Source organism: Grampus griseus, assembly GCF_964374135.1.
Source record: "Grampus griseus genome assembly, chromosome: X".
Taxonomy (NCBI): Eukaryota; Metazoa; Chordata; class Mammalia; order Artiodactyla; family Delphinidae; genus Grampus; species Grampus griseus.
Window position 1 is genome coordinate 15133223 of NC_138999.1, and position 22444 is coordinate 15155666.

The 22444-nt window shown below is 39.3% G+C and overlaps 1 protein-coding gene across 1 annotated transcript in view; it reads right to left on the minus strand.

Moving 5' to 3' along the window:
* The window catches only part of SCML2 (Scm polycomb group protein like 2), a gene marked incomplete at its 3' end in the record, with an annotated part of 85166 nt that overhangs the window by 35554 nt on the left and 27168 nt on the right, over positions 1 to 22444 (minus strand). Inside the window, exons 5-7 of the mRNA XM_082680669.1 lie at positions 21874 to 22108; positions 18338 to 18426; positions 6779 to 7022 (exon numbers count right to left, since the gene is read on the minus strand). Of these exons, the coding sequence (XP_082536795.1) occupies positions 6779 to 7022; positions 18338 to 18426; positions 21874 to 22108 (568 nt within the window). The remainder of the gene's footprint in view (positions 1 to 6778; positions 7023 to 18337; positions 18427 to 21873; positions 22109 to 22444) is intronic.

Below are 22444 nucleotides of genomic sequence, written 5' to 3' on the forward strand. Positions count from 1 at the left end.
ATGAAATTAGAACACTCCCTCAAACCATATACAAAAATAAACTCAAAATGGTTTAAAGACCTAAATATAAGACATGACACCACAAAACTCCTACAACAGAAGATGGGCAAACATTCTCTGACATTAATTGTAGCAATATTTTCTCAGATCAGTCTCCCAAAGCAAAAGAAATAAAAGAAAAATAAACAAATGGGACCTAATCAAACTTAAAAGCTTTTGCACAGCAAATGTAACCATCAACAAAACAAAAAGACAACCTACAAAATGGGAGAAAATATTTGCAAATGATGCCACCGACAAGGGGTTAAGATCCAAAACAAACAAAGAACTCATGCACTGAACATCAAAAAAACAAACAACCCAATCAAAAAATGGGTGGAAGACTTAAATAGACATTTCTCCAAAGAAGACATACAGATGGTCAACAGGCATACGAAAAGATGTTGAACACTGCTGATTATTAATGAAATGAAAATCAAAACCACAATGAGGTATTGTCTCACACCAGTCAGAATGGCTATCATCAAAAAGTCTATAGGGACTTCCCTAGTGGTGCAACTGGTTAAGAATCCGCCTGCCAATGGAGGGAACACGGGTTCGATCACTGGTCTCCCACATCCAGGAGGCTGCCACATGCTGTGGAGCAAGTAAACCCCTGCGCCACAACTACTGAGCCTGTGCTCTAGAGTCCATGAGCCACAACTACTGAGCCCACTTGCCACAACTACTGAAGCCCACGTGCTCTAGAGCCCGTGCTATGCAACAAGAGAAGCCCATGCACCGCAATGAAGAGTAGCCCCCACGTGCCGCAACTAGAGAAAGCCCATGAGCAGCAACGAAGACCCAACATAGCCAAAACTTAATTAATTTTAAAATCTATTTTTGAAAGTCTACAAATAATAAATGCTGAAGAGGGTGTGGAGAAAAGAGAACCCTCCTACACTGTTGGTGGGAATGTAGATTAGTGCAGCCACTATAGAAAATAGTATGGAGGTTCCTTTAAAAACTAAAAATAGAGCTACCATATGATCCAGCAATCCCACTCCTGGGCATATATCCGGAAAAGATGAAAACTCTTAATTCGAAAAGATACATGCACCCCAATGGCAGCACTATTTACAATAGCCAAGACATAGAAACAATCCTAGTGCCCACCAACAGACAACTGGCTTAAGAAGATGTGGCATATGTATATATACATATATATATATAAATATATATAATATTACTCAGCCATTAAAAAGAATGAAATACTGCCATTTGCAGCAACATGGATAGACCTAGAGATTATCATACTAAGTAAGTCAGACAGAGAAAGACAAAAATTGTATGCTATCCCTTATATGTGGAATCTAAAAAATAATACAAATGCATCTATATACAAAACAGAATACAGACTCACAGACACAGAAAACTCATGGTTACTAAAGGGGAAAAGGGGGGAGGGATAAATTAGGAGTATAGGATTAAGAGATACAAACTATTATATATAAAACAGATAAGCAACAAAGATTTATTGTATAGCACATGGAACTATATTCAATATCTTTTAATAACCTATAATGGAAAACAATCTGAAAAAATATATATATATAACTGAATCACTTTGCTGTACATCCAAAACTAACACAGTATTATATATCAACTGTACTTCAATTTTTTTAAAGTACAAAAACAAAATGAAAAAAAAAGTAGTCATAAAAAATGCTTCACAATGTCAAATTACTTGTGGCATTTGAAATCCTTAATAATGATAAAACAGTTAAATTATAATATCCAACATTTAAAAATTTTCAAAATGAAAGTAAACAACTTATCATTTGTATCTGTGTGGTTTTGCCAAGATTCAACAAAACCCACACCTAGAATTATCAGAGTGAAAATAAAAAACATCAAAAATGACATGAAAATATTAAAGTAGCTAGAGGAAAAAAAATGACATTACAGTCAGAGGAAAAATAGAATGACAGCTGAACTGTCAACAGCAATGAAAATCAAAAGGCAAAATAATGATACCTTCAATGTGCTGAAAGAAAACAGCTGTCAACTTAGAATTCTACACCCAGAAAAAATGTCTTTCAAGGAAGGAGGTGAAATAATGACATATTCAGATGAACATAAACTGAGAAAGCATGCCACTAGCAGACATTCACTAAAGGAAATTCTCAAGGATCTACCTCAGGCAGCAGAAAATTAATCCCAGATGAAAGGGATTAAGGAGGATTCCTACTAAGAAGGAATAAAGAGCAAAGAACATGTTGAATATGTTGGTGAATATCAACAAATATTGATTACTTAAACAATAATAGTAATAGTTTATAAGATTACAAAAATATATAATTAAAATATACAACAGTAATAACATGAATTTGAAGGGAGTAAATAGGTAGAGTATTCTAAGTTCCTTTTATTGTCTTAGTGCAGAAGAAAGATATTAATTTCAGACTTCCTTGAAGAAAGCATGTTAAAATTCCTAGAGCATTAAAAGAACGGAAAATACAGTGTATAACTTCCCAACAAGAGGAGAACAAATGGAATAAGAAAAAATAATCCAAAAAAGGATAAGAAAGGAAAACAAAACAAAGAAAAGGCAAGACAAATAAAAAGTACAAAATAAGATAGCATACTGAAAACCCGATATATCTGTGATTACAATAAATAGAAATAGATTAAAAGCTCCAGTCAGACTGGCTGACTGGCAAAAAAATAAAAATCCGACTATTTGCAAGAAACGCATCTCTTTAGATTAGGATAGATAAAGGCTGAACATTAGAAAGAGAAAGAGAAAGAATAAGAACACCAACCAAATAAAAGCTGGTATAACAACAACAAAAAGCTGGTATAGCTACATTAATACAAGATAAAAGCAGACTTTAAGCTAAAAAAACATAAAGAGGATTACTACAGAAGGTTCAATGAACCAGAAAGTTATGAGAGAATTCAAATTTGTACACACCTGATAATGGAGCCAGAAAACAGATAGAGCATAATGTAAATACTAGAAGAACTACAAGGAAAAACAGACCCATAATCATAATGGAACCTATAGGGGAAAAACAATTCGAATAAAAGCAAACTTCTCATCAGAAACCATGGAAGCCAGAAGGAAGTTGCACAACATTTTTAAAGTGCTGAAAGAAAACAACTGCCAACCTGGAATTCTATATCCAGCAACCACCTTTCAAGAATGAAGGGGAAATAAAGACATTCTTAGATGAAGGAAAACTAAAAATTTGTTGCCAGCCAACATACCCTAAAAGAATGACTAAAAGAAGTTCTCTAAACAGAAAAAAAAAAATGATAAAAGGAGAAATCTTTGAAAACCAGGAAAGAAGAACGAACTGAAAGGACAAAACTGTGCATAAATACAATAGATTTTCCTTCTCTTCTTGAGTTTTCTAAATTATGTTTTATGATTGAAGCCAAAATTATCACACTATATAATGCCACTCTCAATGAATATAGAGGAAATATTTAAGACAACTATAAATGGTAGAGGGTAAAGGATTATAAATTGAGGTAAAGGTTCTAAATTTCACATTAACTGGTGAACTGTCTAGTGGGGTAAAGGACAGAGGAGGCATATTTCAGAAAGTACTGAAGTCACTTTTTTTTTTTTTTTTTTTTTGCGGTACGCAGGCCTCTCACTGTTGTGGCCTCTCCCGTTGCGGAGCACAGGCTCCGGATGCGCAGGCTCAGCGGCCATGGCTCATGGGCCAAGCCGCTCCACGGCACGTGGGATCTTCCCGGACCGGGGCACGAACCCGTGTCCCCTGCATCAGCAGGCGGAACTCTCAACCACTGCGCCACCAGGGAAGCCCTGAAATCACTTTTTTAAAAACACTTTGCATCTCCTATTTACTCCTCAACTTTCTAAATCTGGTTTTTCAAAGAAGTCTAGCAACCATGCTTTTACTTAAGACCACTAATGAGCTCTCTCTCTTGAGTTTTATGCTGCATTTGATAGTGCTGAATACTTATTTGCTTAAAATCTTTCCTCTCCTGTTGTTGGGGGAATCAACCTAGTGCTTTTCCTACGTTTATATACTTTTTTTCTCACTGTCCTAAATTGAATTCTATCATCTACCCATCTTTTTTTTTTTTTTTGCAGTATGCGGGCCTCTCACTGTTGTGGCCTCTCCCGCTGCAGAGCACAGGCTCCAGACGCGCAGGCCCAGCGGCCATGGCTCACGGGCCCAGCCGCATCCGCGGCATATGGGATCTTCCCGGACCGGGGCACGAACCAGTGTCCCCTGCATCAGCAGGCGGACTCTCAACTACTGCGCCACCAGGGAAGCCCTACCCAGCTCTTATTCTTGTGTTTCTCAAAGTTCAAACCATGTACAGTGGAAACACCTGAGCCCCACTCCGGACCTACTGATTCAGAACCCCTAGATGTGAGCATCAGGATATCAGCCTTTTAACAAGCTCTCCCAGGTGATTCCAGTGTGAGAATTATTGTTTTAAATGTTGAGCACAAGGTTCTGTGGTTGATCCACCTCCACCTGTTACACATCTATAAATAAAATCACACCCACTGCTATCAACAGGATGTGTAAGCTGCCCACCTCCACACCAACTCCCCCGCCAGCACCTATAATCCCACCTGACACAAAACGTATTTATTTGAATGAACGTGATGATTCTCAAACCTGCTTTGTCAACCAAGACCTAACTCTTTTAGGCTTCATACCTGCATGTACATCCATCCAATGGACATGTCTACCTAGATGTCCTAAATTACCCTGAATCAGTTAAGATTAAATTCAGCTAACAGTAACAGAAAAGCCTAAAACAGTGGTTTATATAACACAGAAATTTTTCTCTCTCAAATAATAGTCTGGAATAGGCCAGTATAAAAATTCTGCTCCACAAAGTTCTCAGGGACTCTGGCTCCTTTCTGCTTTCCACTTCGAAATGCCTAGAATGTGGTCCCCATTTCATAATCCAAGATAGAGCTCCATCCAAAACAACCACATTCCTAGCAGCAGGACAGAAGCAAGAAGAAGGAAGAGAGAATGGTACATTCACTTCTCTGTAACACACTACCTGTGCTTTTATCCCACTGACAAGGACTTAAGTCTCACAGCTGTAACTAACTGCTAAAAAGGCTGGAAATCTAGTCTTTATGTCAGGCAGCCAAACTGCGTTATTAAGGAAAAATATAGGGAGACCAGATACTCAAGGACAATATCATTCTGGGCTACACATTCCAAAGTTACCATGTCCCAAATTGAACTCACCAGTTTTCAGAACACACTGTGCAATTTCACACCTTTGTGATGTGTCCACCCTACCTTTATCTCCATTCTGCCTGGCAAACTCCTTCTCCTCTCTTAATACTCACATCATGTGTCTTTTTGTGAAGCTTTCCTTTACCCGACCACCCTTCCGCCAGCCTAAACAGACCGGAGGTCTTTTGGGCACCTTCATATCTAGCATACATCTCTAGTTTTACACTGCTAATTCTGTACTGTATTTTTTTTTAAAGTCTATCCCTCCATTCATCCCTCTCCCACTAGAAGGTAAACTTCTTGAGGGCAGAGACTATGCCTTACTTTATTTATTTATTGGCCACACCACAGGGCTTGTGGGATCTTAGTTCCCTGACCAGGGATTGAACCCGTACCCCCTGCTGTGGAAACATGGAGTCCTAATCACTGGACCGGGAGGGGATTCCCATGTCTTATTTTAGTATCATATGCACATAAATCTGTATCACACTAAATTTTACAAAAATCAACCATTAACATCTCTTTCCTAAAATTATGGCAGCAGGGAACCAAAGAGGTACCTAACAAAAAGATCATCATGGTATGTAGTATTGTAGTATAATGGGATGTGTTAAAGTTCCAAATTACAGAATATTCTAATAGCAGTTACAAGAATAATATGGCTATGTGCTCATACCTAGCCACTGCCCTCCTCCACCACACTACCTACTCATTTGCTACACCCATCTTTTTTTTCTGGTATAAATAAATAAATTTAGTGGGGTAAATTTTAAGTATGTTTACATTTGATTCCACTTATAAGTTTACATTTAACTTAGGCCAAATGATTGCGTTCTGTGCTTAGACTCCACTTAAATCTCAGCAGTTATTCCATCACAGAAGACCAGGTTAGGCATGTCTACGTCCTTGGAAGAGTCAAGCAAGAAGCTTCAATATTTTGATGACTTTTCTTTGAAAGAAAATATCTAGACTAGATGACACTATATTCAACTTAGGAGGCGCAGCATTACAACTGATAAACACATGACGGAAATAACATACTGATCTATGACGGCTTCCACAGTCAAAAATTTTTACGGACATGTACATTTTACTTAACACTATCAAAGTATCAATTTAACTTGAAAAAACAACCAAAATCATGTAAAACATGTATATAACACTTGTTATGCCCAACCTTTAAAAAACTATCTTCAAGATACAAACAATGGAATGCCATGTGTAATTTTAAATAGAATATCAACTATAAAGGTACCTGAGCACCCCAAAATGTTTCTAGCAGCAAGGCTTCAATAGTCTAAGTGTGACTTGTAGCTTTGTCCATATTCCCCAGTGTGGACTGTCAATTCAGACCACGATGTTGTGTTGGCCCTCAAAAATTCTAATTGTAAACTTTTACCTCCAGTTCTCTAACCTGGACAGTACCCTTGCTGTTCTGCCTGATGCTCCTCAGTTGGACATGAAATCCTACTCTCAATGCCAAGAGCAGATAGATCTAACTTCAAGAAAATAAAAGAACATGTATTAGTTAGTTATTATCTTACCATAAGTTCCTGGTGGTTGTAATACATCTCCTGTCAGGCGACACCACCCAACTGGGAAAATATCTCGACAATCATACTTGCACCAATAATCAAAAGCTCCACTCCAGCCATCGAATGTGATATAAACTTCATCTCCTTTAACATTTCCAATAGTTGCAGGGCAGATCAGATAAGGGTTCTTTCTGTCTATAGCTTCAAGTTTCATTCCCACTTTAAAATTATTTAGAGGTGGCTTTGGTGGTTCCTACCAAAACATTAAAAAAAAGTTTTCATTGTTAAAATGTATTAAGAAGCATTTGCTCAATTGTATTCTTACAACCTTCAGCAACCAAAAATTAAGCTTCATGTTTATCAATTAAATACAGGAAGAAACAGTTCTCACAGATTCCTCTGAAACTCTGCTCTACAATATCTCACTTACTCTGGAGCAGAGCCAAGAACCTAGAAGAAAACAAAACCAGCCTGGGGCTTCCCTGGTGGCGCAGTGGTTGAGAGTCCGCCTGCCGATGCAGGGGACACGGGTTCGTGCCCCGGTCTGGGAAGATCCCACATGCCGCGGAGCGGCTGGGCCCGTGAGCCATGGCCGCTGAGCCTGCGCGTCCGGAGCCTGTGCTCCGCAATGGGAGAGGCCACAACAGTGAGAGGCCCGCGTACCGCAAAAAAAAAATAAAATAAAAATAAGGTCTTAAACATTTAAAAAAAAAAAAAAAAACCAGCCTGATAGTAATTCATTCATTCATTCACTCAAGAAGTATGTATTATATACTATGTACCAGGAATTTAGCATTCGTAAGTGAACAAAAATATCAAGATCCCTGTTCTGGTGGAGCTTATATTCTAGTAGTGGTGGTAGCAGGGGTAGGGGAGCCAGACAGGATGAAGGGGAGGAAGCAATAACAAGAAATTTTAAAAGAGAGTCAAACAAACCTAAAAATATAAAAATTATAGGGTATTTTGAAAGATAGTAAGTCCAAAGAGAAGGAACAGCAGCAGGTAATATCTAAAAAAAACCTCAAAGTATAAAATGCAGATACAAGAACATGAAAGTCACACAAGTCTCGGGTCATTTATGATAAGCAATCCAGAAACAAATATTTAAAAGTATTCCTTAAGGACTTCCCTGGTGGTCCAGTGGTTAAGAATCCACCTTCCAATGCAAGGGACACGGGTTTGATCCCTGGTCAGGGCACTAAGACCCCACATGCCGCGGGGCTTGCCCTGCTCTACCGCCCACGTGCCACAATTAGAGACAAGCCCACACGCCACAAGGAAGAGCCCGCATGCCGCAATGAAAGATCCCACATGCCACAACTAAGACCTGACAGCAGCCAAATAAATAAATAAATGTTAAAAAAAAAATAAAAGTATTCCTTAGTTACAGAAAGTTAAAGCATGCAAATGCTAACAGGATTCTTAGAAAGACCAAGTGCTATGTTAAAAACAACATCTTTTTTTTTTTCAATTTGCTTTTTATCCTAGTAAATGGCACCATCAGCAATCCAATCACCCAAGCCAGAAACGTGGAAATGGTCCTAGACCTGTGGTTCTCAGCCTGACTGAACATTAGAATCACCTGGAGCCACACTGCCAGCACTACTGATTAAATCAGTCTAGGTGGGGCCCAGGGCATGTTTTAATTGCCCAGATCCAACGCTGAGAACCACTACCCTAGATGCATCCTTTCCCCCTAACACAATCAAAGACCACAACCTGCCAATTCCACCCCCTAGATCTTTAGAATAATGATATTGAAAGTTAAACCTTCAGGGGACTTCCCTGGTGGTGCAGTGGTTAAGAATCCGCCTGCCAATGCAGGGGACATGGGTTCGAGCCCTGGTCCAGGAAGATCCCACATGCCACGGAGCAACTAAGCCCACGCGCCACAACTACTGAAGCCCACACTCTAGAGCCCGAGAGCCACAACAAGAGAAGCCACCGCAGTGAGAAGCCTGTGCACCGCAACAAAGAGTAGCCCCTGCTCACCGCAACTAGAGAAAGCTTACGCCCAGCAACGAAGACCCAACGCAGCCATAAATAAATAAATAAATAAGTTAACCTTAAGGAGTGCTTATTTTATATATATATATATATAAATAAAAGGTAACCTTCAATTGTTTAGTATATGCCAGGCACAGTTTAAGTATTTCCCACATATTAATTTAATTCTCACAACAATCCTATGAAGTCAGTGCAATTATTATACCCATTTTACAGATAAAACTGATGCACAGTGGCCTAAGACTATACCATAAGTATCAGAGCTAGATTTTAAACTTAAATAGCCAACTTTGTGAAACACCCTACACCCCATCATCTGCTGGGCCAATTCCAAGTCATCCACACTTCAAAGCCCAATTCTCCTGGTCTCTTTAAGCCTTCCCTGACCAATGCCTGCCCACTCCAAGGCCCACCAAAGAGGTGATCTTGCCTTCAACTGTGAAACTATTGTTAAAATGTGTTCACTCCTCTGGGACTTCCCCAGCAGTCCAGCGGTTGAGACTCTGCCTTCCAATGCAGGAGGTGTGGGTTCAATCCCTGGTTGGGGAGCTAAGATACCACATGCCGTGGGGTGTGGCCAAAAACTTAAAAAATAAAATGTGTTCACTCCTCTATGAGACAAAGGGATTCTTAAAACCAAGTATCACTTCTTTTACATATTGTTATTTCCAGCACAGTACCCAACAGTAAGCATTTTTTAAATGAATGAACCAAGGAATCACCTGGAGAACAGTAAATGAGCTCTCAACTAACTCTTTCACCAAGATATAATTTTAAAAACCTATCTGGTAGATTGGTTCCTTTTAAAAATTCCTCCTTTACTGTAAAGCAATTATACTCCAATGAAGATGTTAAAAAAAAAAAAAAGAAGCCTCCTTTAAACCCATCTCAACATCCCATGCTTTCTCTGTTTCCTTTAGCCTTGCAATCTGAAAATTCCTTAATTCTTAGCCTTCAAAGTCCTTTTAATTACATACTCTTAATATGATTCTTAAAACCACCCTGAAGGGCTTCCCTGGTGGCGCAGTGGTTGAGAGTCCCCCTGACGATGCAGGGGACACGGGTTCGTGCCCCAGTCCAGGAAGATCCCACATGCCGCGGAGCGGCTGGGCCCGTGAGCCATGGCCGCTGAGCCTGCGCATCCGGAGCCTGTGCTCCGCAACGGGAGAGGCCACAACAGTGAGAGGCCCGCGTACCGCCAAAAAAAAAAAAAAAAAAAAAAAAAAACCCACCCGGAAAGTCAGCAGGGCAAAAGTTAGATTGATCAAGGATCAAAGTATTTGATAAATAGCTGGTAAGTAAGAAGCAGAGTCACATACCGACACTTCATGAAAGGGCCAAAGGTCCGTTATCAGTTATTACACATGGAAAGAAGGGGGGGCAGATTTTACAAAGTATAACCATGGAGGTTGATATATTTGTGCTAGACATTCACAGAATGCAAAAAACATTCAAGACACATATAAGGATCACAGGGCCTTACACTGTCATTCAACAGAGTAAGAGTAAGTCTTTCCATAGCAAAGTAAACTAGATCAAATGGCAATATACATTTTCTGCTACAAAACAGATTTAAGACAGTCAAGACAAGAGAAACAGAACTAATTTTAAAATTCAAATGTATAACCTAAAAAGAAATCCCAATATGACAGTATGTTATCAATGTCACTATTGGCTGGCAAGTAACAAAAACCAGAAAATGATTACAAACAAAATGCAATTTATTCTCTAAAGATTTTCATACTGTATTAATTCTTCTAAATTTCATGAAAACTCTATCAAATTTTCTTACATAAGTACAGCCATACAAATAAATATTAATAAAGCTCTAGGAGAAAACAAATTTTTATTTTAAAAAAATCAAAGGAACTACTATTTTAATAACACAGTAAATGAAAGGACTTTATCTCAAAACAACCTCCTTCCAGATTTAGGTAACTGGCAAAATGGTTCCCTCTGCTGTCCACAAAAGGTAATGATACAAAGTTGCTTTAAAATGTGTTGTTTTTTTTAAAATAAATTTATTTACTTATTTATTTATTTTTAGCTGCATTGGGTCTTCGTTGCTGTGCGCGGTTTTCCTCTAGTTGCGGCGGGCAGGGGCTACTCTTCGTTGTGGTGCGCGGGCTTCTCATTCCGGTGGCTTCTCTTGTTGCAGAGCATGGGCTCTAGGCACGCAGGCTCAGTAGTTGTGGCTCACAGGCTTAGTTGCTCAGTGGCATGTTGGATCTTCCCAGACCAGGGCTCGAGCCCTAAAATATGTTTTTAAAGAATATAGTTCGTGGGCTTCCCTGGTGGTGCGGTGGTTAAGAATCCGCCTGCCAATGCAGGGGACACAGGTTCGAGCCCTGGTCCAGGAAGATCCCACATGCCGCGGAGCAACCAAGCTGGTGAGCCACAACTACTGAGCCTGCGCTCTAGAGCCCACACGCCTAGAGCCCGTGCTCTGCAACAAGAGAAGCCACCGCAGTGAGAAGCCCGTGCACCACAACGAAGAGTAGCCCCCACTCACCGCAACTAAAGAAAGCCCACGCAGCAACAAAGACCCAATGCAGCCCCCAAATTTAATTAATTAATTAATTAAAATATATATAGTTTGTCATCATCCATTCTTGAATGACTTCCTAAACACAAAGATATAATTTGCAAAAGCAATAGCTAAAATAAACAAGGGATCATTCTCTTTTACTGTAAGAAAATGATTCTGTTCTAGAAGGTGGCTAGCAAAGAATGGCCTTTTAACCTCCCTCCTTGCTTACCTACAATATGGTTCTCCTTACAGGCTACTTTTTCACATATCCCTGTGATTGAAGCCAGTCTCAGCATTACCTACATTACCCTTCTGCCTGGAATATTTTTACCCTTGTAGTCTCAAGGTTCATTCTCTCCCTTTCTCCACATCTTCACTCAAATGGCAACTTCTCAGCAAGACCTTCCTGGCCAACCTATCTAAAATGTCACCCTCCCTTCTCCTTAGCATATAAAACTATCAAACATAATACACATGTATTTATTATGGCTTACTATAAATTTACCAAGCTAGAAGGTAAGCTCCATAAAGCCTGGAGTTTTTTATAGCTTTGTTTACAGCTACATTCCTAGAGTCTACCTGTGATCACAAACTCCTATCCTTAATTTCTACTTCCTTACTTTTAATCAATTACTTCTTTGACCTCATCAAGAATTGTAGTCCTTTAACCTTCATTTATTCATTTACAAATATTTACTGAGTGCCTACTAAATGCCAGACACTACTGAAGGTTCTTGATATATATTAGCTAGCAAAATAAAAATCTCACCTTGCAGTGCTCACATGCTAGTAAAGAGAAAGATGAGGAACATAAGTAAAATATATTCTATGTTATATGATAAGTGCTTTGCAAAAACAGAGAGAGAGAGACAGAGACAGAGACAGAGACAGAGACAGAGAGAAGATCAGAGTAAAGGGAGATCCAGAGAGCAATGTAGGGGAGGGGTTGTGCAACTGTAAACAAGGTAATCAGGACAAGCCTCATCTGGAAGGTGACATGTGAACAGAAGCCTGAAGGAGGTGATTATTAACCATGCAGTTATCTAGAGGAAGAGTGTTCTAAGCAGGGCCAACAGCCAGGGCCAAGGCCCTAAAACAGGAGATGTGTCTGAAATATTCGAAGAACAAGGAAGCAGAGAGTGGCTAAAATGCAGTATGCAAGTGGGAGGGCAGTAGGAAACAGGTCAGAGAGAGAGTGAGGGGTCGTATCATGTAGAGCTGTGGAGGCCACTGTAAGAACTCTGGCTTTTACTCTGAGTAAAACAGGGAGCCCCCTGGGTGGTTTTGAGCAGAGGAGTGATATAATCTCACTTTTTTTTTTTTTTTTTTGCGGTACACGGGCCTCTCACTGTTGTGGCCTCTCCCGTTGCGGAACACAGGCTCCAGACGCGCAGGCTCAGCGGCCATGGCTCACGGGCCCAGCCGCTCCGCGGCATGTGGGATCTTCCCGGACCGGGGCACGAACCCGTGTCCCCTGCATTGGCAGGCGGACCCTCAACTACTGCGCCACCAGGGAAGCCCCTCACTTATGTTTTAAACGGAATACTCTGCTTGCTGTGTTGACTACAGACTGTAAGGTTATAAATAAAGAGATCTATGAAGAGGTTACCACAGTAATCCAAGTGAGAGATAAAGGCAGCTTGTTCCAGCCTGATAGCAACGGAGATGGCAATAACTGGTTGAATTTCAAATATATTTTGAAGGTAGAGCAAATAGGGTTTCCATATGGACTGGATGTAGTATGTGACAGAAATAATCACCAAGGTTTTTGGCAGAAGCAAATGGAAGGATAGTTGCTACTCCCTGATATGGGAAAGGCTGCAGGTGGAGCAGTTTGACATGTCTGTTAGACATCCAAGTAGGGATACTGAGTAGGTAGGCTGGATATACAAGTCTGAGATGGGAGCAAAACATCTGGAGCAGAAATATAAATTTGAAAGTCACCTACATACAAACTGTATTTAAAGCCAGGAATTAGATGAGATCACCAAGGAATTAATACAGATCAGAGTTTCTCGAACATGACACTACTGTCATTTGGGACCAGAATATTCTGTTGTAGGGGCTGTTCTGTGCAGTGTAGGATGTTTAGTAGCATCCCTGATCTTTACTCACTAGGTATAAGTAGCACTCACATACACACACAGTTGTGATAACCCAAAACGTCCCCTGTTGAGAACCACTGTATAAAGAAGAGAAGAGGGGACTTCCCTGGTGGTGTCCAGGGGTTGAGACTCCACGCTCCCAATGTAGGGGGCCCAGGTTCGATCCCCGGTCAGGGAGCTAGATCCCACATGCATGCCGCAACTAAGAGTCCGCATGCCGTAATGAAGATCCTGCACACAGCAACAAAGGTCCCACGTGCTGCAGCTAGGACCCGGCACAGCCAAATAAATAATTAATTTTAAAAAAAAAAAAAAGAAGAGAAGAGGACCAAACACTCTAACATTCTATCACACCCGTTCACATCCAGGTTACAGTGCATCATATCACCACTTTCTTCTCAGCACCCCAAACCAACTTATCCCCTTGTCCTTGTTCTGTTACCTCCAAACCTTAGTTCAATATCACCATCCACTTTACTATTTATTCTCAGTTTCCAAGCACTGCTGGAGAAAAGTCCCACATGCTTATTACATGTAGTGCTACACATATTTAGTCTTCATCCTCAGGTGAACCCTCCAAAATACTGTCATATGTCCCTAGGTCGATCCCTCTCCCATCCCACATGGCACCTATTCCGAACTTTTATCATTTGCCTTAAGACCAATAATGTTTCCTCACTATACATTCATTACTTCGTTAACTGACTTTCTCCTAAACCACAGAGTAAGCTCTCTGCCTTGGTGTTAGAATATAGTAGACTTTCAATCAATGTATGAATCCTTCCCTCCAGCCTTTGTCAGTTTCCTATTTCACAGTAAATCGAGGCCATCAGGAATGAACTCTATCAATATTCTGTCCCCACAATTACAAATTTAACTCTATCTGGGGACACTTTTCAGCTGGTCTTCAGTTCTTGCTAATGTAACTGATGAACTTCCTATCTACCAAATAGTCAAGAATCAGCTTTCCTTTTAACTGACCTCTACTAAGTACCTGATATGGGTACTTATACATCATGAAGGTGAGTGGGTATTTCTCAAGGTTCTAAACTTGACACTCTTCTCTTTTCCTTCTATATATTCTCTTTGGACTAGCTCATTCATGCTCAAGGCTTCCACCCCTACCATTTAAGCTGAAAACTCCCAAATCCACGTACCCAAGCCAAACCTTATTTCTAGGTTCTAAATACTTTATGTCTAATGGCTGGTGGTAGTCATTCCTCCTCAAACTTCCCAGAGGCACTTCAACATGTCAAAAACTAAACCTATCTTCTCCCTCTCTATGTATTCATCTTCCTGTACTCCCCCATCCTTTCTTTATTCATCGAACAAACAAGTACATACCAGGATGTATGATAGGCACTGCAAATACAAAGCCATATTAACTTTTCAAAACGAACTCACAGTCTAGGAACCAAGAGACAGTGAAAATAATAATATAATCCAATAACCACAAAGACTGACATATGGGGGACTTTCCTGGTGGCACAGTGGTTAAGAATCCGCCTGCCAATGCAGGGGACACAGGTTCAAGCCCTGGTCCGGGAAGACTCCACATTCCGTGGAGCAACTAAGCCCATGCGCCACAACTACTGAGCCTGCACTCTAGAGCCCGCGAGCCACAACTACTGAAGCCCACACGTCTAGAGCCCGTGCTCCACAACAAGAGAAGCCACCGCCATGAGAAGCCCGCGCACCGCAATGAAGAGTAGCCTCTGCTCGACGCAACTAGAGAAAGGCCCGCATGCAGCAATGAAGACCCAACACAGCCAAAAATAAATAAATAAATAAATTTATTTATTTTAAAAAGACTGACATATGCACAAGGCGCTACAGAAGTATAAGAATACAGAGGCAAAAATAGGGAAGGTATCCTGGAGGATTTAATGCCTGAAATGAATCTTAAAATAAAAATAGGAATTAACCAGAGATAATCAGCCTAAAAAAAGGAATATGGTATGGACAGGCTATTATAAGCAATTCAGAACATAAAATCCAAAGCAAGAAGTGGCAACTGTAAACCAGATAGATCACAGAGCACCTTAAAGGCCATATTAACAAACTTATACTTCATCCTGAATGCAAATGGTAACTTCAAAGGAGTTTTAAGTATGGAATGATGTGATATGGCTTCTGTATCAGATATTTCTAGCAGTTGTGTTTAAGGGTGACAATTATAGGCAGTTATAAGGCTAGTTGAACAGTCTAGGCAAGAGGAAAGCCTGCACAAGGGGCAGTGGTATTAAGGTTAGAAAGAAGAGACACAACAAAGAAATAATTAGCAAGCTAAGTAGGTGGGCCTTCCTAATTAATTGGCTATCCAGAGGCCAGGGTCAAGGAGGAGTGAGGATTTAAGATGGCTCCTGGCCAAGTTCCAAGCTTGGCTGAGAAGAGCACCCCACAAATCAGTAAGAGTAAGAAAAGAAATCCAGTAGAAAAAAGGCAAAGGCTATAATCAGGCGATTCACAGAAAAACAAAAGGCCATTAAACACATTTTAAAAGTTCAATTTCACTGGTAATCACTTCAAGGCAAATTACAATGGGATACCATTACCATTCCCACCTCCAAAAAAAGATTTACAAAATTTTAAAAGATAGATAATATTCATTGCTAGTAAAGGTGTGGGAATATGAATATATCTATACACTAATACTGGAGCATAGTTTGGAACACCCTTTTAAGGTGCAATTTAACAGTATATTTCAACACTTAAAGCATACATTCCCTTTGAACCAGGAATTCTACTTCTAAGAATGTAGGCATTCACACTTATATAAAAAGTTCTATATAAACTATAGAACATTCTATAAGAATGTCCACTGTAGATGATTTAAACAAGAATATGGAGACAACCTAAACATCAATCCTTAGGGAGAGGTTAAATCACTTACGGTAATCCATACCACAGAAGAGTACAATACAACCTAAAATATATATGAAACGAAATGGAAATTTCAAAAAAATCCATATTTTAGGGGAAAAACTAAATCACAAAATATATTCCAATTTATGTTTAAGAAATAAAAGCCCATATATGTTTGTGAATGCACAGATAAAAGTCAAGAAGAACATTTTGGAGAGAACAGTAGAACGGAGGAATGGACGGGATAAATGGACACTCATTTTTCACTTTAGTTAAGTATATAGTTTGATTTTTCCCCCCACACAAAGGTAAATTACTTTTATAATATTAAAAATGAAAAACATAATGTGGCATGTGACTAGCTGATAAAGCAACTTAATAAGTAAAATAGATCCAGTGGCTTTTCTAAAGCCACAGCCTAAGCTAGTAAGTATTTAATAAAGACTACTACTAAACATCTCTTTTGTTGTTAGCTATCCTCATATATGCTTTACACAATGCCCAAAGGGATTGCATTCACCTGTGTCCCTTGCTGGTAGGGCAAGCCCACTTACAGCATTCATGCTGCTCAAAGCTATACTCCAAGATTTTTTCTTTGCAATGCAGGAATCATGTCAAATGACACTGCACATCTTTATATCTTTAATCTTCTTGAAAAGTTTTTAAAACGTACAATGTTTACCACTCCTGATATGAATGGTTGTAATAAAATTTAAGTGACTGAGAAAACAATGAGGACAGAGAGTGAGAAAGAAATATTTTGACCCGTAATTTAACTAAAACTTGGCTTTCATTCATTGTTTCTTAACACAGTGTACTCTTTCAACATTTTCTCAAGAGCATAAACTATTTTTGGAATTTTCCCTCTTTGTTATATAACAAGTATTTCCTTGTAACAAATTCTTTCTGATGACTGTTTATAACATTCTTTTACTTCTGCAACCAAATCTCTCCAAGTAACTTTCAAGTGAAAGTTTCAACTTTCAACTTTCAACTTTCATTTTCTCCAATATCAAAGAGACCACTAACATAGCAAACTGAGGCGAAGCTTCACTTCTGAAGGTACATAAAAAATAACAAACATTTGCTTCCAGTAGAGTACCCCTTTTTGTATCTGAGGTCAAGAAGGAAGGTACTAATTCATTTTGACTACTGGATGATTAAAACTGAGCCTTTTTTATGACTTGCTGTTACGGGCTGAATTGTGTTTCTGTGTCTCACCCCCCACCCAGCCAAAATTCATATGTTTAAGTCCTAACCCCAGTACCTCAGAATGTGATTGCATTTGGAGATAGGGTCTTTAAAGAGATAATTAAGTTAAAATAAGGCCATTATGGTAGGCCCTAATCCAATATGACCAATGTCCTCATAAGAGGAGGAAGTTAGGATGCAGATACGTAGCTCATGTATCTTTTCCTCCCAAAGAGGAGAAGACGACTATCTATAAACCAAGGAGAGGGGCCTCAAAAGAAACCAAGCCTGCTGACACCTTGATCTCAACTTCTAGCCTCCAGAGCTGTGAGAAAATAAATTTCTGTTCAAGCCACTGTTATGGACTGAGTTACATCTTCCCAAAATTCATAATTTGAAGCCCTGACTCCCAATGTGACTATATTTAGAAACAGGACATTTAAGGAGGTAATAAAGGTTAAGTGAGGTCCTAACGGTGGGGCCCTAAGCCCATAGGACTAGTGTCTTTTCTAGAGAAAGGGAAACCAGAGATTCCTCTCTTCCACGCATGCACAGAGAAGAGGCCATGTGAGGACAGAGCGAAAAGACTATAAGCTGAGAAGAGAGGCCTCACCAGAAACCAACCCTGATGACACTTTGATCTTGGACTTCTTGCCTCCAGAAATGTGAAAAAATGAATTTCAGTTATTTAAGCCACCCAGTCTGTGGTACTTTGCTACAGCAGCCCGAGCAGACTAATACGCTTGCCAATCAAGTAATATTAAAACCATTTTTGCTTTCCATATCAGAGAAGACAAAGCATTTAAGCACCCACTGAAACAATAAAACCACAGCCCAGTTGATGGAAGCTTTTCATAACATCTTTCTCACCTTCTTAAAGAATGTTGCAGGTGCCATTTCAGATCCACTCAGTGTTCGCAAGAGGAACATTGGCCAAGATGATGTGTTCATCTGGTACCCTATTTTATAAAATAAAGCAGAAATCAATTTTAAAAAGCCTCCCTGTGATATTACAGCAAGGTGGTATTAAAAAAAATGTTTCATTTACCATTCTCCTTCAGAGAATGACTTTCTTATTGACGAACTCAGGAAATGGGCAAGAGGAGCTGGTGTACCTTCCAATCAGTGCTACTGTATCCACTGTACTATTAAACAAGAATGCTACAGTGGGGGTAGAAATTCTCATCTTAAAGAAGCCACTAGCTAGGGTTCACCAACATACACATATATGTTGGGAATGGGCAATACTAGGAGAAATCCAAGCCAGAGCCCAGGAAAGCTTCCATTCCCCACCAACAATCACACACGCAGGGTAAAAAGGCCGCAAAAGACTTCCAGTCCCTCTTTTTCCTCAGAGCCTCTGCCTTATTTCCTTTCCGAAAGACAGTTTTCTGTCAAACTCAGCAAATGTACACTTATGATGGTGCATTTCACCATATGTAAATTTCGCCTCAAAAGGAAAAAACCTGTAAATAAACAGTGGACTCTAGTTAATGATATGCATGCGAACGTATTTAGGAGAAATGCACTGATGTCAATAACTTATCCTGAAGTGCATTTAAAAATATGATGGACTGATGAATCGACAGGAGGACAGGTGGACAGATAAGTGATAAAGCAAGTATAGTAAAATGATAACCGGTAGAGCCTAGGTAGTGGGTATGTGGGGGTTCACTGCAAAATTCTTTCACCTTTTTTGTAGGTTTGAAATTTTTCATACATTATATTGGGAAAAAAGACAGCTCTCACTTTAGTAAACTTTGCTCACTAAATGATCTTATCTTAGAACTTTTATCAGATACTATCAAAATAGACTCAACAGGTGTCTTCTCTAGAGATCTCATCAATTAATGGTGAATATCACAGCATCTGGCATGTGTAGCAGGGAGCAGCGATCTGCTAGTTTTAGTATTTTCTGGGGGCAATCTGTTACATGCAACACTTGCCTCCCTTGATGCCAGAATTGGTGAGAACTTGGCATGCATCCCTGATGAATACATGCATTAAGATAGGGAGGCACATGAATCACATTGGCAATGGGTCCATCAATAGGATAAAATACGCAAGGAAGTTCAGACAGAAAGTCATCCTATAATAATCATGTACCAAAACACCCTTAATCTGACTAGGAAAATAATTGTTGCTAGGGAAAAATGGGGGAGGGTTGTTACACACTCTCTTAAAATAAATCAGTATTATTAGTGATATATAATAAATAGTTATCCACAGCATGGATTCTCCACACTGTGGTTAGAATAGTACATAAGAATCATTCTCTGGTCCTTATGCCTTTCTCTTAACCCCCATCTTATCCTATTACATGATGTACCACGATTTTCTTTTTTAATTTAGCATTTTTCTTAATTCTTTAATTGCCTAAAGTCAAACATAGATTAAAACGTCAAAAAAGATCAAAGTGCACGTTAAAAATTCAAACATAGATAAAACTAATCCATGATATTAGGAAGTCTGGACAGTAGTTACCTTTGGGAAGGAGGAGGATATGACTGGGGATCAGCAGGAATGGGGCTTCTAGGGTGCTGACAATGTTCTATTTCTTGATTTGGGTGTTGGTTATACAAGTGTGTTCATTTATAAGCTGTACACTGTTCTCCATGTATGTTGAAACTTTAAAAAAAACCTTTTAGGGACTTCCCTGGTGGCGCAGTGGTGAAGAATGCACCTGCCAATGCAGAGGACATGGGTTCGATCCCTGGTCCAGGAAGATTCCACATGTCACGGAGCAACTAAGCCTGTGTGCCACAACTACTGAGCCTGCGTGCTGTAACTACTGAAGCCTGGGTGCCTAGGGCCCGTGCTCCACAACAAGAGACGCCACTGCAATGAGAAGCCCATGCACCACAACGAAGAGTAGCCCCCGCTCACCACAACTAGAGAAAGCCTGTGCACAGCAACAAAGACCCAACGCAGCCAAAAAAAAAAAACAAAAAAATACAAAAATAACACTTTTAAATAATAACCTTTAAGGTTTAAATAAATAAAGCTTTTAAAAAGGGAAATGAAGTAAGTTGTGTTACATTAAAATGGAAACTATTCAAAAGCGCCTGATGAGCAAATTGGCAAAAACTGTATTTTTTATTATGTGCTGTCAAAAAACACACTCATCAGCATGTATTGCTATTTATTTCATATTTTTAATTAATAAACTCTAAAAGTAATTTGAAAAAAGAATGATTATAAACTTGGTTATGTGTTTGAAATGCTGACAATCACAATAGTTATGTTTCCTTTAAACAAAATACAAACACATAGTATCATATTGTAAACAGAGAAATAAAATCCAAACAGGGAAGAACTAAGTCTCAGGTTTATATTATGTCTCTTACAGAATTCTGTATGAATTAAGAAATACTATAAAAATAAACAACGAAAAATGTGAATGATATGAAGAAAGAAAAGGGGAAAAGCATAAAACACATACACCCTAAACCATCTTCTTGGAATAACACATCTCTGATTAGTTTTTTCAAATATTTTAAACCAAATTAGGAATAAGTAACAATTACAGCAAGGACAGTATAAAAAGATATTGCTAAAAGAGTAGTTATTATTATCTTACATTTTTGGTTCTCAGGGAGTTTTTCACTAGTAGGAGACAAAAAAAATCCATTCTCTCACTGTGCTTTATAATAGAGAATTTTCATTTTTAGCATTGTAAAGAAACAAAAGCCAATACCCACCATTCACTCAGAATGTAGAAGTAATAAACTAAATCCTTATATTCTACAGAATACCATGGTACTCTTATTAAAAGAGAAAATTTTTGCACAAAATTAGTGTCACACACTTCATACCTTTTAAAAACCTGGTCAAAATTGAGAGCTTTGTATTAAAAATCTTTGCTGAAGAGTTCCATCCATCTCCTCCTTTTCAAAGATCTATAGGTACTGACTCCTACCCCTCTCACCATGACTTCTTCCCACATAGGTGTAATGAAATTTCCAAGTCTGAAACTGGAGTCCCGATGTAAAATCATACCCTTCTGCTGTGCTCATCCCCATACCAAAAATGATGAATGGCTCATTAGACAATATTGAGGGAGGAAGTGACTCACATCAAATGCTACAAACTTCTCCCCCAGAAGGGTTTCTGAATCTGCCTGTGTAATCCAGTAGAGCTGCTTTTGACATTTCAAGTTTTAAGGCAGAATGAGTCTTGCTCTGGAGTGGGGAACCTTTAGCACACAAATGCCAAATATGTACTTAGGTGAAACTCTGTAACATATGGTACTGAGTTACTTTCTCATACATTCTCCACAGTAACCACCTGACTATCTATTTGTAAGAATGCCCAGAAGAAGAGATTTTTAAAAGGCCAGTTAAAATTATTTCTATTGAATATTACATTAACAAAAATATGTTATTTTAAGAACTGTTTATCCTTACCCAGTGGAGGCCGAAGTAAGTCCCCCTCCTTTTCACATGTCCCAACAGGCTGTATGTCCGGAGAATCAACAAGCCGCCAAAAATCATTTCTGTTGTCACTACCATCCAGTCTTAAACGTAGCCTGGCACCAGTAATTCCAACGACTGTGGCGATACATATTGAAATCATATTGCGAGGGTCATGGGCTTCCAGTTTCATACCAACTTTGAAGTCATTAGCTGGTGGAATCTGGGACTATATATACACATACATATAAATAAAATTTTGTTAAAACGCATCAACTATAAGAAAATCAAATGGTCAGTTTGATTTTTAAGTACGTTTTAAGTAACAGTCACGGCAGTTGGTGAACAAAGTAAGAGCTATAAGGGTTAAGAAAAAGATCTTCTCCAAACCCTCTCCTTGGCTTGACATGCAGCCTGACTTGGCTGCCCACTGCTGGTCTTGCTAATCTGCCCACTTCCAGGCAACCCAAATACAGCCTCAAAAATGCATCCTGAGTGGCTTTCTAAAATAAGAATATGATTAGGCCATCCCCCTTAAAATAAGCCAAACGGCAGCTCACCACTG